Raw genomic sequence first — 13,445 nt, 5'->3', positions numbered from 1 at the left:
AGTGTACCTTAAGCTGAGGCAACACAAAGCCACTTTTTTTAGGAAGCGTGGCTTGAAACCTGGTTCCAGGAGACTCATCTGAGGTCTGTATCACACCCCAAGTCGCCCCTGGTGTCTCCTTGGCCTTGAAAACTAGTCTCCTAAGCCAAGTACCAAGCCACAAAGTGTTCTGTCAGCTTAATATTCAGGTAGACTGTTGAATAGGACTTGTTTCAAAACAGTTTAGATAACGTAAAACTATATTAGAATGCCGTATGGAGATACCATGTATTTAGTTTTAAATGTAACGTGATTGTTAGAAATGTTTTTGTTTTAACTATTGAAGAGTTTAAGATATTTTATATGTTGCATATTATTTTTCTTTGAAAAACAATATTTTTCTTTCATCTAATCAATAGAGATTTACTACTGAGGGATAATTATTGATCATAATATTCGGGTATTTCCTTGTATTTCTAGAAAATACAAACCTATATAATGCACCCGCCTAATAAAACGCAGAAATTGAACTTTTTTTTCCTAGAAAATATTGATATTTTTTAATGGGCCGGCATAATCAATATAACCTAAAACGAATCAATCGCTGTAGTGACGTTGAAAAACTCAATATAACCCAGAAGTACGTAAACGGCAGCATATGGGTCAATAATCTTACGTCATAGTTCTATTTGCAATAAAAAATAAAAAAAAGCCTGTTTCAAATATTTAATTGAGTGGAATTAACTACAGGAGGGGAAGTCACGGTCGGACTACCTGGGGGAAAATAAGTGTGCTTTTGCATATCTGTTTTTACACAAATGATAGTAAACAGGATACAAGAAGAATATATTTAAATCTTTAAAAACAGACCCCACTCAGAGGAGGATAATACAATTATACCACCGTTCAGTTAATTCAAGCAATGCTGCCTCGTTTGAAGTCCGGTTATCCTTTTGTACAAAGACTAGTAGGTTTGACTAACAACGTATAAAACGCCTCGTGACGTTTGTAAAAATATAAAAAGGGATGAAAACATGTTTTGATGCAGCTCTCAAGTGCCACCGTCATGCCTGTATCGTTCTCTTAAGGCTTTGTATAGTCTGTTTTTTTTTTCAAATCTCAAGCGCTTATTTGTATTCTTTCAGTCGGATTCTTCTCATGCCATAAATAACCTGCTGCAATTAAAAAAAACAAAACAAAACAAAAAAAAAACGGTTCTATGGAAGCACGCACTCTCGTAATGTAGGCTAACAAGACTTCAAAAGCTATGAGCCTGCAAAGACCCAGGGTGATGTTTCATGATCTAACCGGATGCTTAAACCCTGACAGAGATTGCATTTTACAGTGCCAGGGAGAAACTCTCTCGATGACAGACCGTTTTCGTACCTGAGTTTTCTCCCAGAACATTAGGTAACCGGTCAGGGTCGGATTTTTGTTTAAAACTAGGTGCCACGTTTGCTGTGTCTAACGATAACTTACACCATAACCCTAATTTTTTAAAAAGAAATCCATTCAGAGTGTATATCATGATTTATGGGATTTAAATTCAGTACTGCTAAAATAACATCTAACAAGTTCTGGCACACACTCAGAAAGAACAGTTATATGAAACCACACTTTATACTGGTGCAGCAGGTGTATATCGTGATTGACAGATGCCTTTATCATGCCACCCTGTGTTATAAACGACTGGCAATGTGATTGACATCGGGGTATCCATTGGAGACCACCTTGCCATTTATACAGTGCGAGCTAAAGGATACGAAGTAAGGAACAGTCCATCTGGGGGCTGATTTAAACCGAAAACTGGTAAAGAACCAGGCGAACATTAATTTGTTTCTGTCTTGTCATTCCTTTAACGGACAAGCTATGTATACGATTTTTTTGTATTACTTAAAAAAAAATTAAAAAGGCGACCTTTGCGGTGCCATTTCCAACACACGGTGCGCTTTTCTGCTTTAATCTCTGCGGTTCAGAGTGTGTACATATAGCGAGCTCTCTGTTTGCCTTTACTTCTTTCAAGAACCTCCGTTATTGGAAAGCGGTCTCCAGAGTCGCTCCCCGGCGCAGGGAGCTTTATTCGCTGCCGGCTTACAAGAGTCTGACTGCCCTTCAAATGAACGGGAATCATTTGAGCTGACATTTGCGGCAAAAGAGTTGGCTTCCTTTGCGTGATATATAGCATTTAGAAATTGTTACACGAGCAAATATCAACAAGTTTTGTTTTTTTTAATAGGTTTTCAGCAGCGTTTGTTTGAACATTCGGATATTTGTCCCGGCGGTTCTAACGAAGAGTACCCCCTATCCGTACGCAGCAACTCATCACTCACAAATAAGGAGCTGCTGATAAGGAGGGTCTGAATGAGCGCATCGCTCTATTAAGTGCTCCCTACTTTCTGTTTTCTCTTTACTCTTCCATTTATGCCCGCTTGTTCATCTTTGCTAAATTTTAAGTAGTGTCCAACCACTAAGCGTGTGTCGATACACACATTTCTACAAATACATACCCAATGTTAGTTCCTTAAAGGTGAAACAACGTTCAAAATAAATATTTAATTACCATCTTATTGACCCTTGTCCTTTGGGACCTGTATGATTGATTTATTTACATATCGATTTATTTATTCATTCATTTATTTAAACAGGAGATTTACCCATTGATACCGAGGCTTTGTTTACAAGGGGGTTCTGGAAAACCACAAAACAGACAATTGCAGTGTATAAAAAGGCAATCAAACAACACAGTAAAAACATGCCTGGTTCAAACTTAATCAGCAGCATACAGAGATCTAAGAATAGTATCAATAAGACTTTCATCTATTTGTTATTATTATTATTTATTTCTTAGCAGACGCCCTTATCCAGGGCGACTTACAATTGTTACAAGATATCACATTATTTTTACTTACAATTACCCATTTATACAGTTGGGTTTTTACTGGAGCAATCTAGGTAAAGTACCTTGCTCAAGGGTACAGCAGCAGTGTCGCCCACCAGGGATTGAACCCACAACCCTCCGGTCAAGAGTCCAGAGCCCTAACCACTACTCCACACTGCTGTTAATGTGGACTGGTGGATTCAGTTCCTTGTTACCTCAATGGATTAGCTGTGTGTACTGGTGATGCCATTGGGAAGCCACAATATTAACCATAGTGGTACCATTCTACCAGTATCGTTGTAGGTTGGTTACACCCTTGTAAAAAACAGCAGCTGTGGCTCCTGCAGTTTTGTCCTCTCCCTGTGCTAATTGCAGACTGGAATCTCGTTTGAATATGAAAAGATCTGAGAGATTCTTTCCTCAGCGTGTCAACTGTGCAACGAGGCTGCGTGCGCTATCCAGAATGCATTTCTACAGCAAAGAGCCATTTTGTTTGATCTGCCAAAATCATCCGAGGGTTTCAACAGAATCACTTACTTTGGTGAAACAATGAAAGGCATTTCGATATAGAACAATAGAATAAGCAACAAGGATCATGCAGCAGGCAATGAGATCTGGTTATCAAGCATAGGGTGGGGGACCAAACCTGTGCAATAGATAAGTTATTATACAGAGTATATAGGCTAAACTGGGAGAAAGAAAAGGCTGGACTGTCATTGGATTCCTTGTTACTAGTGCTCTGCTATTAGGCTTTATAGACAGAAGTACAGTGAAGGTTAATCAAATATTGTGAGCACACTGGAGACGAGAACTGTAAGGTGTGCTGTCAGAGGTTTTTCTCCTCAAGGCAAGGAATTGATTAACTGGGATATATTTTGACCTTATGTGTGTTCTGTGTCTGGAACAACATTGTAATTCACGCCAAGACATTGATAGGGTTTAGATATTGTTAGGAAAACAGAGTGTGAGCAGAGCTCACAAAGTTCAGCTTCACACACACATTTAGGTAAGATATATAAGACAGGCACTTAGTGCGAGTAAGAAAAAGCTACCTCTCCTGGCAACAGACCATCTCTGTACCCGATCTATCTCCCAGAACATAAGGTAACCGGTCATTATCCGATTTCTGTTTAGAACTAGCTGCTAGTGTGTCTAACGATAATGGTTAAGCTATATGTGTTTAACTTTTGAACATTGGAATCAATAAAATGGGAACTTGCTAACATAGCAATGGTGTTATGCACACTCATTTGCAGACATCAAATGAGTTTCCTTACAGAATAATAAGCACTGTCGGATCTTCCTATCAATGACCCCTTTATTAATAATTTAAACAGTGGAAATATATACTGCACATTCACCACCCTTTAGATCAATTGAAGAGAACCTTGTGAGCCAATTTGTTTTATTTAAGTAATGTTATTGGGTCTCTTAAGCACTCACAAGTGGTTTATCAGTTGTTTCTTACTGTTGAATTTTCATGTAGCAATTTTCATGTAACAGGCGTTAATTAAAGATTGTAGTGAAAGCTTTGAAAATATGCCTCATAATGTTTTCATAATGTTTTCATCTTTTTTTAGCGTGATAGTGAAGGTTGATGCTTCATGTTTATTGCATACATCTTTATTGCAATGTCTGATTAAAAAAAAAGTGACAATAACAGGTTTATTCAGACTGTAGATGACATCAATCAATGCATACAGGTGTGAAGTCACAAAGTACAAGCCACTGAAGCATAGCTTTACATTCAAACAAACCACTGAAGAATCTGGCTCAAGGGCCTCTAAGGTAAGCTGTTTATTTTGTAGTTCTGTCTTTTCATGTCAAACTCTGTTGCGCAAGTAATAGGAGACATATTAAAATGGCACAACAGTGCTGACGTTTTTTTAAAGATAACCGATTCATGCATTGCACTACCATAGTACCATATCACCCATGTAACATTCTATACTGTAGTTTTTCCCATGGTTATACTATTTATTTATTATAGTTTACTCTGCTTTGCCTTGTTTATTCATATGCTTTACCATACCTCGCTGATCTTTACAATGCTTACCTATGCTTTAGCATGCATTCACTGTGCTCTGTTATGCTTTGCTGGGCATTTACTATGGGAAACAGTTTGTATTTCCATTGCTGCTATTGTTGTGTTCTGCTATTATAATGGGGTCCCAATAGGATTTTTTCAATCAATTAAAATACAAAGGACCAACTAATGGATCCACATGTGCAATTGTGTCGGTCTGTTATTTTAGTTTGAGAGCTTTTGGATTTGAGGTAATGTGCATTGTCTTTCCATGATAAAATAAGACCACTATACATGCATTCAATTGTCTTTTGAAAGTGCTTTGCCATGAGGCCCGAAAACGATTTTTCCAGCTTCAAAGGGATATTTGTGAGCTTCGCAAATAGGAATTCATGTCAAAGTTCTGCACAGCTGCAGGGCAGATTGATAATAATTCATTATTCATTTCGATGCGCAGAATATTCTGAATGTTATCTCCTTTTCAAACGCATGGGAATTAGGTTTTTCAAATTGTTTTTACAATAATGCATTATTCTTTTCACCCTGCACTCTGTGTTTTTTTTTTACCTGAAGTGCTGTGTTCTCTGCACTACTTAGCCTCTGGTTCCTTTCAGACCACAGTTGGAATTTTTGGAGGGACAGCCCAATCCACATTTTCTAGTGTTAGGCACATTTCTGGATGTCATGCTAAAAGGGCAGGCCAATACATATAATTTCCTAAGGATACTAGCATAACTGATGTTGGCTGAGGCTTTTCCATACAACTCCATTTCATGCTGAGTGAGAGGACTTTGCCCCCCTTCCTCTGACTTTTTTTTTTTTTGGTTTGTATTTTCATGCTCCACAAATCTCATACAGCGCCTACTGCTCTGGTACTCCTCTCTGCAAGTGCGGCCGCTAAATAGACTGATGCACTCATGCAGACCCTCCATCATAATTGCGGATCATTATTTGTGCGTGTTGAGTAATTTCCTTTGCGCTTAAGCTTACATAGGTCACAGTGCAAAATAATTGCCTGGCTGCAATGCAATTTGAATTTTGCATCCTCAATTATTTGCACTGCGCCTATACTTACATCTACCCCTATATCTGGTACTACATTAAGTTAAAGAAAGGTCTCAGTTGCCATGCCTTACTCCTCAGGACATCTGTTACACCTGCATTTCCTAGATCATTTCACCTCAGGAGTGGACCAAAGCATGTCATGTCGAGTGAAACGACCAAGGAAGTGTAACACTATTCAAGCACAGCTTTCTTTAACCTAATGTAGCACCAGATATCATGTTGTAAAATAAGCTTTTCTAGAATATGTGTATCTTTCAAAACTCCACATATAATATGTGTATCTTTCAAAACTCCACAAAACTCCAGATCTACTGTGCATAACGAATGGAAGTGCACTGCTAACTTGTTAAAAATGTAATTCCTATTTGTTAAGCAGAAAACCCACACAAACCCCCCTGGCAATATTCATATATTTTGCTGTTTTTGGAAAGATCTGCATATTTCCCCGGCATCGCAGACAGATTGGACAGATTTTCTATTGTGTCTTTTGTCTCAGCGCGAGCTGGTGATGGCCGTTGATAGCCTCTGGTTTGAATGCCCTTTGGTTATCTCTGCTTCTAACTCTTCCAAGCATTGTCATTGTGATCGTCCCTTACTATGAAACTCGCTCCATTCAAGATGAGTGCTATCTCCATTTCTGCTGTTCCAGTAGGTCCTTACAACAATAACAACAGAAGCACACTGATATCTTGAAATGGAGACTGTGCCATTTTGTGAACAATAGGTTTTACATACCAAGTGCAAATCAAATACATCATTTTGTACTTTCTGTGTTACTACTTGATCTCTATAACTGAGTTTGCAAATGTCATTTATAACATCAGGAGCATGTCTATTGGGCTGCAATCTGGAATACTAAGTGGGTGAAAAAGATTATAATGAGATGTAAGGATTTTGTCTTGAACTTGGGCAATTGCTGACCCTCCAAAAACTTTGCACCTCCTCTTACAAGGTGCAAACCATTGTAGAAGCGAGCAATTAAGAGTTGTATAAAAGCACACACCTTGAGAGACCTGTCATTGGCCTCAGGATGGCTGCTGTGGTATACTTCCTGATGCGGCGATGCTCGGCTCTTGTTGAGGACAGGCAGGAAAACCTTCAGAGGAGATGGGCAAGACGGAGAAGACCCTGCATATTAAACCCAGGGTCACTTTGTTTGGGATTGGATTGTCCTCTCCGCTTGCCTCTCCAGCGGTGTCAAGCTGCGCTGTGGATGGCGGCCCTACTCCTGTTCCTGCTGCATGCCTGAGTTTCGCTTTTGCTCAGTGCTGCAGGTCCTGCCACCTTTTCATCACCTGGTTGACTGTCTTCCTGGTAACAGTGACAGCAGTGCCTTTCTCCACCATAGAGGACCACATGGCCTCTCTGGTAGCATAACTGATGTTGGCTGAGGCTTTTCCAAATAACTCATGCTGAGTGACCTCAGCCGCAAGGACTCTCAGCTCCTCCTCACTTTCCTTTTCTTTTCCGTGAGCCAAGAGGACTTTGCTGCCCTTCCTCTGACATATTTTTCTGTTTGGTTTGATTTCCGTGCTCCACGAATCTCATACAGCACCTACTGCCCTCTGTACTCCTAACTCACCTCACCTCTGGGCTGTAAGTGCAGCCGCTAAATACCCCGATGCACAGACGGGGCTCATCGCGACCCTAGTTATCATGATGGCAGCTCATTATGTGTGCATGTTGAATAATTTTCATTGCTCTTAAGCTTACATAGGGCGCAGTGCAAAATAATTCCCTGGTTGCAATTGTTTGCACTGCGCCTATCCTTACATCAGTCCCATAGTGCCTTAACTATGAAAGAAACTCCTACCTGGAGAATCTATTTTAGTTTCACATGTGGTTTTTTTTTTCCCAATTGGATTCACATCATGCTAAACAGGTATTTTAATTGGAAATCATAGTATTCGGTAGGGCTTGATTGTACATTTAAAGGTGCAGTCTGTAGGGATTTTAAATTCCTTTTACCAGTCCTCAAAAACTACAGGACCATCATTGCTGAATCCCCAACACACTCAAGAGCATTTTTTCAAAGCACTGTCTTTAATTAACACATATATTTTTTTTTAACTAAAACAGTACATCTTAATGTTGAAAAACTGGAACCATGCCCTCTAGGCTGTCCTTTCTCCCAGTTTTAGTTAAACACTACAGGACATCATTTCAAAGCGTTTCCTCCATTCTTTAATTGACTCCTGTTTTTTGAAAGAACCAAAAAATAATGTTAGTGTTACAAAAGGAGACACGAAACACCTTGAGAGCGTTGAAGAGAACTCAAATATACCTTAGTTGTTTGGGTCTGGTTTTGTAAAATTAACAGGTGTTTTACCTCTTTCAAATAGGAGTTAAAGACTAGTGTGGAAAGGTGTGCTCTATCGTATAGCTAGCCGAAAATTCATAATATATGTTAGGTAGCCTAAAGGCTGAAGATAACATTAAAAAAAATGAAACAAAACAACCTTGACACGTACTTTCAATTCAGAGGGAAACTACAGTAAGTGATGCACAGCATAATCTGCTGTCATGTGGAAATCAGTAAGAGGCTCTTGATAGAAAACCAATGGCTGAGTGACGTCTTGGTATAATAGACTTTCTGTGACGGTTGTGTAAATGACAGGTATCTGATAGAGCTGCCTGAGATCAATAAGAGGTCTGTAAATCTGCAGCGGGGAGGTTAATTAGAGTCGAATAAATGGCTCTTGAATCAAATGTGATGCTTCAAAAACTTATGTCCAATTCACAAGCCCTTAGACCAATATGTTTAATTAGAGGGTTTCTGATTTTGAGTCTGAGATTGTTACCATATGTCTGACTGATTAAATCTACATGACATATCAGGTCAAGCTAACCAAATCCTGCATTGAACTTTGAATAAAATAGAAAAAAAGGTTATTATGTTCCTAATTCTCACTAAGCGCAAAATTGTGCCATTTGAAATGGTGTCTTCCAATATAAATTGGCAGTCTGGTCCTTGACAAAAGGTTGCAAAGTTAAAATGAGTGTTCAGTGGTGTCTCATCGCTGTGCTAGTCATCGCTACTGCCAGTCTCTGTATATGTTGAGATTTTAATTATTTATAAATCACATGCTAGAATGATGCTTCCACCTATTTGAATGCCTTACAGCCCGCACACACTTGGGAGTAGCATCTTAATACCAGGTTTTGTTTTACACTGAAGAACCACAAACAGATCAGTATTGTATCATAGTACTGATGCAGTACCATGGTACTAATTACCAGTATTAGTTAATACCATTGGTATAACAAAACATGAAAATGTTACCCCTGCTCTACCATTGTTTTTTCTAACAGTACCATCACATTGAATGTCATTTGGTAAATAATTAATGTTACCTTAATTGTTAGCAGTTTGTCTTCATGCTACGTTATACAAACATAGGAGGAACACTTTACAGCAGTGGATTATGGATTTTTTCCGTTGTCAATTTTACATGTAGACAAATGCTTTTAACACACCATGGTATTGTGGATTGAGTCACTTAATGGAACTGTGAATTGGAAAAATAAGCAATGCATCTGTTTTCAACCTGGAAGTGCACAGTATCAGCCCTTTCGCCCTAAAGGTTTTGCGTGTGTGTGCAACTCATTAACTGGTTTCAGACCCCGATTCACAGGAACACTGCCTTGTTACTCTATGTCTACATAACAAAAACTTTTTGGAAAAGATTTATGTAATATAGCAGTGTCAGGTCTCTTGAATAAAACCGTTATCAAATTCAAAGTTCTTGCCCTTAACGCCGCATTATACAAGAGTTAAGGCTGTTTTGGTTTTAAATTGACAAGTAATACAATCACTTGTTTTACTTAACATGCATAGTTTTAGAAGCAATAATGTAAACTTAGGAGTAACTCAAAAGCTTATTGTGCATGAGTAAATAAGTGAAGATTATATATAAAAAAAAAAAAAAAGATAAATGGTGGCATGTATCACTGGGCAAATGCCAACTACCCAGTAGATTGGAATGAAAATATTCCAACAACTCAAGAGAAAGGTCAAGCACCAAGTAATACACTTCTGACCTTGGAGTTTAGCATTTGTACACACCTTTCTGTACCAACAGCTAGACTAGCTTCAAGGACAAACAGTAGTTAATAGGATCCGGTTTGAGCACGCGTTTGCCAACAGTAAACAAGAAATGTCTATTAATGCACCATCCAAGAGTCACAAAATCACTTCAGCAGTTGCACAAGTAACCCTTGACACTACTGCTTGTTAGAGGCTGGCCATGGATCTTATTAAGCAGGGTACTACTATCTAAATCTGAAAGAGTGGAATATATTCTGTCCAGATAATTGTGGAAACTTCAAAGCCACTCTTTGAACTTGAAACACTGCAGGGTGGCATTGATAAGATTGAAATCTGGAATTCTCTTCAGCATCCCCATTTATGTGATGAACCTAGGTTGCTGTATTATCAATACTGGACAATGAGATATTGATTGTATGCATTTAGGAAGTAATTGTTCTATAGTTACATAAAAAATTCACTGAGCATGCAAACCACCTTGCAAAGTGTAAACAGCCACAACCCATAAAAAAGCAACCCCACTCCCAAAAATAGCCACCAACACAAAGTTATGTCTGCAGGTTTTATTTTGAAACATTGTACAAAAACTTAAACATGGACTAGTGCTTTTTAAAGCACATTTAAAAGATCACGAAAAATTTACAAAACCAAAAAGCCAGCGTTTCATTCCCAGAGTGGTTCCTCTTGCCGCCACTTGGCATTGTACACTGATCACATTATAAGCTACCTGCCAGTGTCCTTAATTGCATTGAATCGTCCCATATTCCAATGCCTGGAAAATGTTAAGAGTCTTAATCAGAAGCTGTCATTATTTAATGGAAGCTGCAAGGGCTGTAACAAACATCTAGCTTTATTGGGATCTGGGCATCACTAGAATCCATGAACCTTCAACTGCTCCTCCTTAGCCAAGCCGATCTGCCAAAAAAAACAAAAACAAAAAAAAACAAACAAGGCTGATTACACACCATTGCAATAAAGTACAGGTTATTAAAACCAATCCCAAATAACACCAGCATGAATAAATCCAGACGCTCATGCCGTGGATAATCTGGCTCTGGACCAAACTAATTACAGAAGCCTTGAGGCAGTAAACAAAACACGTAACAGGTCTTGGACTGGAAAGACAAATGCAGTATTTAATTGCCTTAATGTGTGCTTTATGTTCACCAACCAATGTATATTCTACTTTAGAACGAAAATATTTTAGAAAGTATTCCATACCTCAGTAAGGAACTGGCAGATATTCTTGCGCTGGTCACCTTGGAGCTGAATCACTTCTCCATACTCAGGACGTTCAATCACAGTCCCATTGCAGGCAAATTTCTATTTAAGAAGAAAAACATAATTTGAAGTCCGTGGCAACTATACTTAACCAGATTGATGCCTTGTATAACATCCAAAATGTTGAATGTGAATTCTTCACAAAAAAATTAACTATTGTACAATCAGAACTGAAAATCACTGGTAACCTGGATTTACCTTCTTGAAAGCTTTGACTAGTTTCTTTTTATCATACTCTTCCGCAATTCCCTGGACAGTGGTGAGAGTCTTCCTGCCGTTTCTCTGCTGAATTCTTATGTGGATATAGTCCTCAGTCCCAGCCGGGAGCAGATCATCACCCTTAGTTGCATCAGCAAAGGGGTCTACAATAGGGAGAAAACAAAAACACAAAGAATGACGCATACTGACTTTTTTCCTGTGTTGCGAAACCTCTATGGCACTGCGCAGTCGTAAAACAGAAGCGATTGAAAAAAAAAAAATCCAGCCGAAATCTAAGACTCCTCAATCGCTAGCCCCCCTCCCCCAAGCATATACCGATTGGTTCTCCGTTTTCAGGCTGCAAAAACTGCCTCCGTCAATCAATGCGATGACGCTTTATTCTAGACGAATCCAGTTTCGTAACAATCCCTGAACTACATCAACTAAAGCCGACAAGACACAAAACACTCAATATAACAGCTTACCACTTAAATTTGCCTTAAATCCGACATTCACATCACGATGTAACCTTCTTCAAACAGGATTACAAGAGCTAGGCCTCAAAACCCGAACTCGAGTTGAGACAAGACCATAATTAATTCGTATCACTAAACTCACAAATCATATTACTCCCAGTAAATTAAATACATATCGGTTGCTACAGTGTAAAACGGCGCTTTTATTTATTTATGTATTTATTTCAAGTACAGAGTCTACACAAACATTAGTAATACGATAATCTGTCTGGTATAAATAAATAAATATATATCAAATTTCAACAATACTTCTTCAAAGCGTTAATAAACATGTATTTCAACTCATTTTGCGCCGCTCCTTGTAATTACAAGATGTCAAGTTACTCCCTACCACCACTCCTTGTTCTAAAACAATACAAACATTTTTAAATATATATACACACATATATATTACCGAAAGTTTGGAGGTTCTGGATAGCGGACATACGATAGGATTCCCTTTCCTCGCGGAAGATAATGGGTTTTGAAGAACGGCTGTTTTTCTCCTGGTTTAGTTTTCAAATACAAGTTGATAGTTTGCGGACAGATTTTGTTTCTTCTCTTCCTTCCAACGATTCCTGACAAAATGGCGTCTGTGAAAGGTTGGCGCAGAAACCTTGGCTTTATATGGCCTCTCACGCAACGTCAAATCGTCATTTTGACGCACGCTGAGACTCGACGTCACCGCGAAGGAATTTCCAGCACTTCCCGGCAGAACACACCCAAAGGCGAAACGAGTTTCGATGGGAGACCAAAAACGCAATAAAAGTTTGTTCACGTAGTTTTGAAAACATGATTGCGTACACTGAGCATTACAGCAAGTCAGCAAGCTAAGCGGTCAATGGGGGGTTTAACCCGTTAACTGCCAAATACAATTTGCATTTGAAAAATCAAAACAAAAGCTGTAATTGTGAATTTCCATGCATTACATTTAGACCTAACTTTTGCGGTTAATAACATTAGAATAAGTTATCTCATAACAATATAGTTCATGAGAACATTTGAAATAACAGGTAGATGCCAGTTAAAAAATGCTCCAAAAAAAATGGCACTAGCCTGATTTATAAAATCCATCCCATCCCACAATCAGATCTTTATTGGGAAATTGACAGGACTGAACATCCCAATGCTGACAAATTCAGGCGACACACGCACACGCATACACACACACACACAGTTATTTCTGTGAGGCTGTTAATGTTTTATCAGATAAATTCAATTAAATGCTGCATCCACTTCATGACCCTTAGTGATCTTCTCTGTGTTTGTTTTAACTTTGATATTCTTACTTTTGTACACCTGATTGTATAATTAATTCAAAATGATTATTTTTATATAACAGATTAATTTGTGCTCCATTGCATGGAACTGAAGTTTCTCTTCCTTCATAGTAAAAGCATTCCTGGTCTACAATGTTTAAGTAAACATGTATTGGTGTACTTATAATATCTACAG

The 13,445-nt window shown here is 38.5% G+C and overlaps 1 protein-coding gene across 1 annotated transcript; it reads right to left on the bottom strand.

Annotated features, from left to right (window-relative positions):
• Window positions 1-10,544: 10,544 nt before the first annotated feature.
• On the bottom strand, window positions 10,545-12,597 carry LOC117433352 (eukaryotic translation initiation factor 1b-like). Its single transcript, XM_034055526.3, has 4 exons — window positions 12,406-12,597; window positions 11,476-11,639; window positions 11,218-11,319; window positions 10,545-10,911 (listed from the first exon to the last, which is right to left on the bottom strand). The coding sequence occupies exons 1-4, from the start codon at window positions 12,434-12,436 to the stop codon at window positions 10,867-10,869; spliced, it is 342 nt and encodes a 113-aa protein (XP_033911417.1). The 5' UTR covers window positions 12,437-12,597; the 3' UTR covers window positions 10,545-10,866.
• Between the last annotated feature and the right edge of the window lie 848 nt (window positions 12,598-13,445).

This window comes from Acipenser ruthenus, chromosome 33, assembly GCF_902713425.1.
Source record: "Acipenser ruthenus chromosome 33, fAciRut3.2 maternal haplotype, whole genome shotgun sequence".
Classification (NCBI taxonomy): domain Eukaryota; kingdom Metazoa; phylum Chordata; class Actinopteri; order Acipenseriformes; family Acipenseridae; genus Acipenser; species Acipenser ruthenus.
The sequence above is the reverse complement of the archived record's forward strand: the minus strand, read 5'-3'. Positions and strand labels throughout refer to the sequence as shown.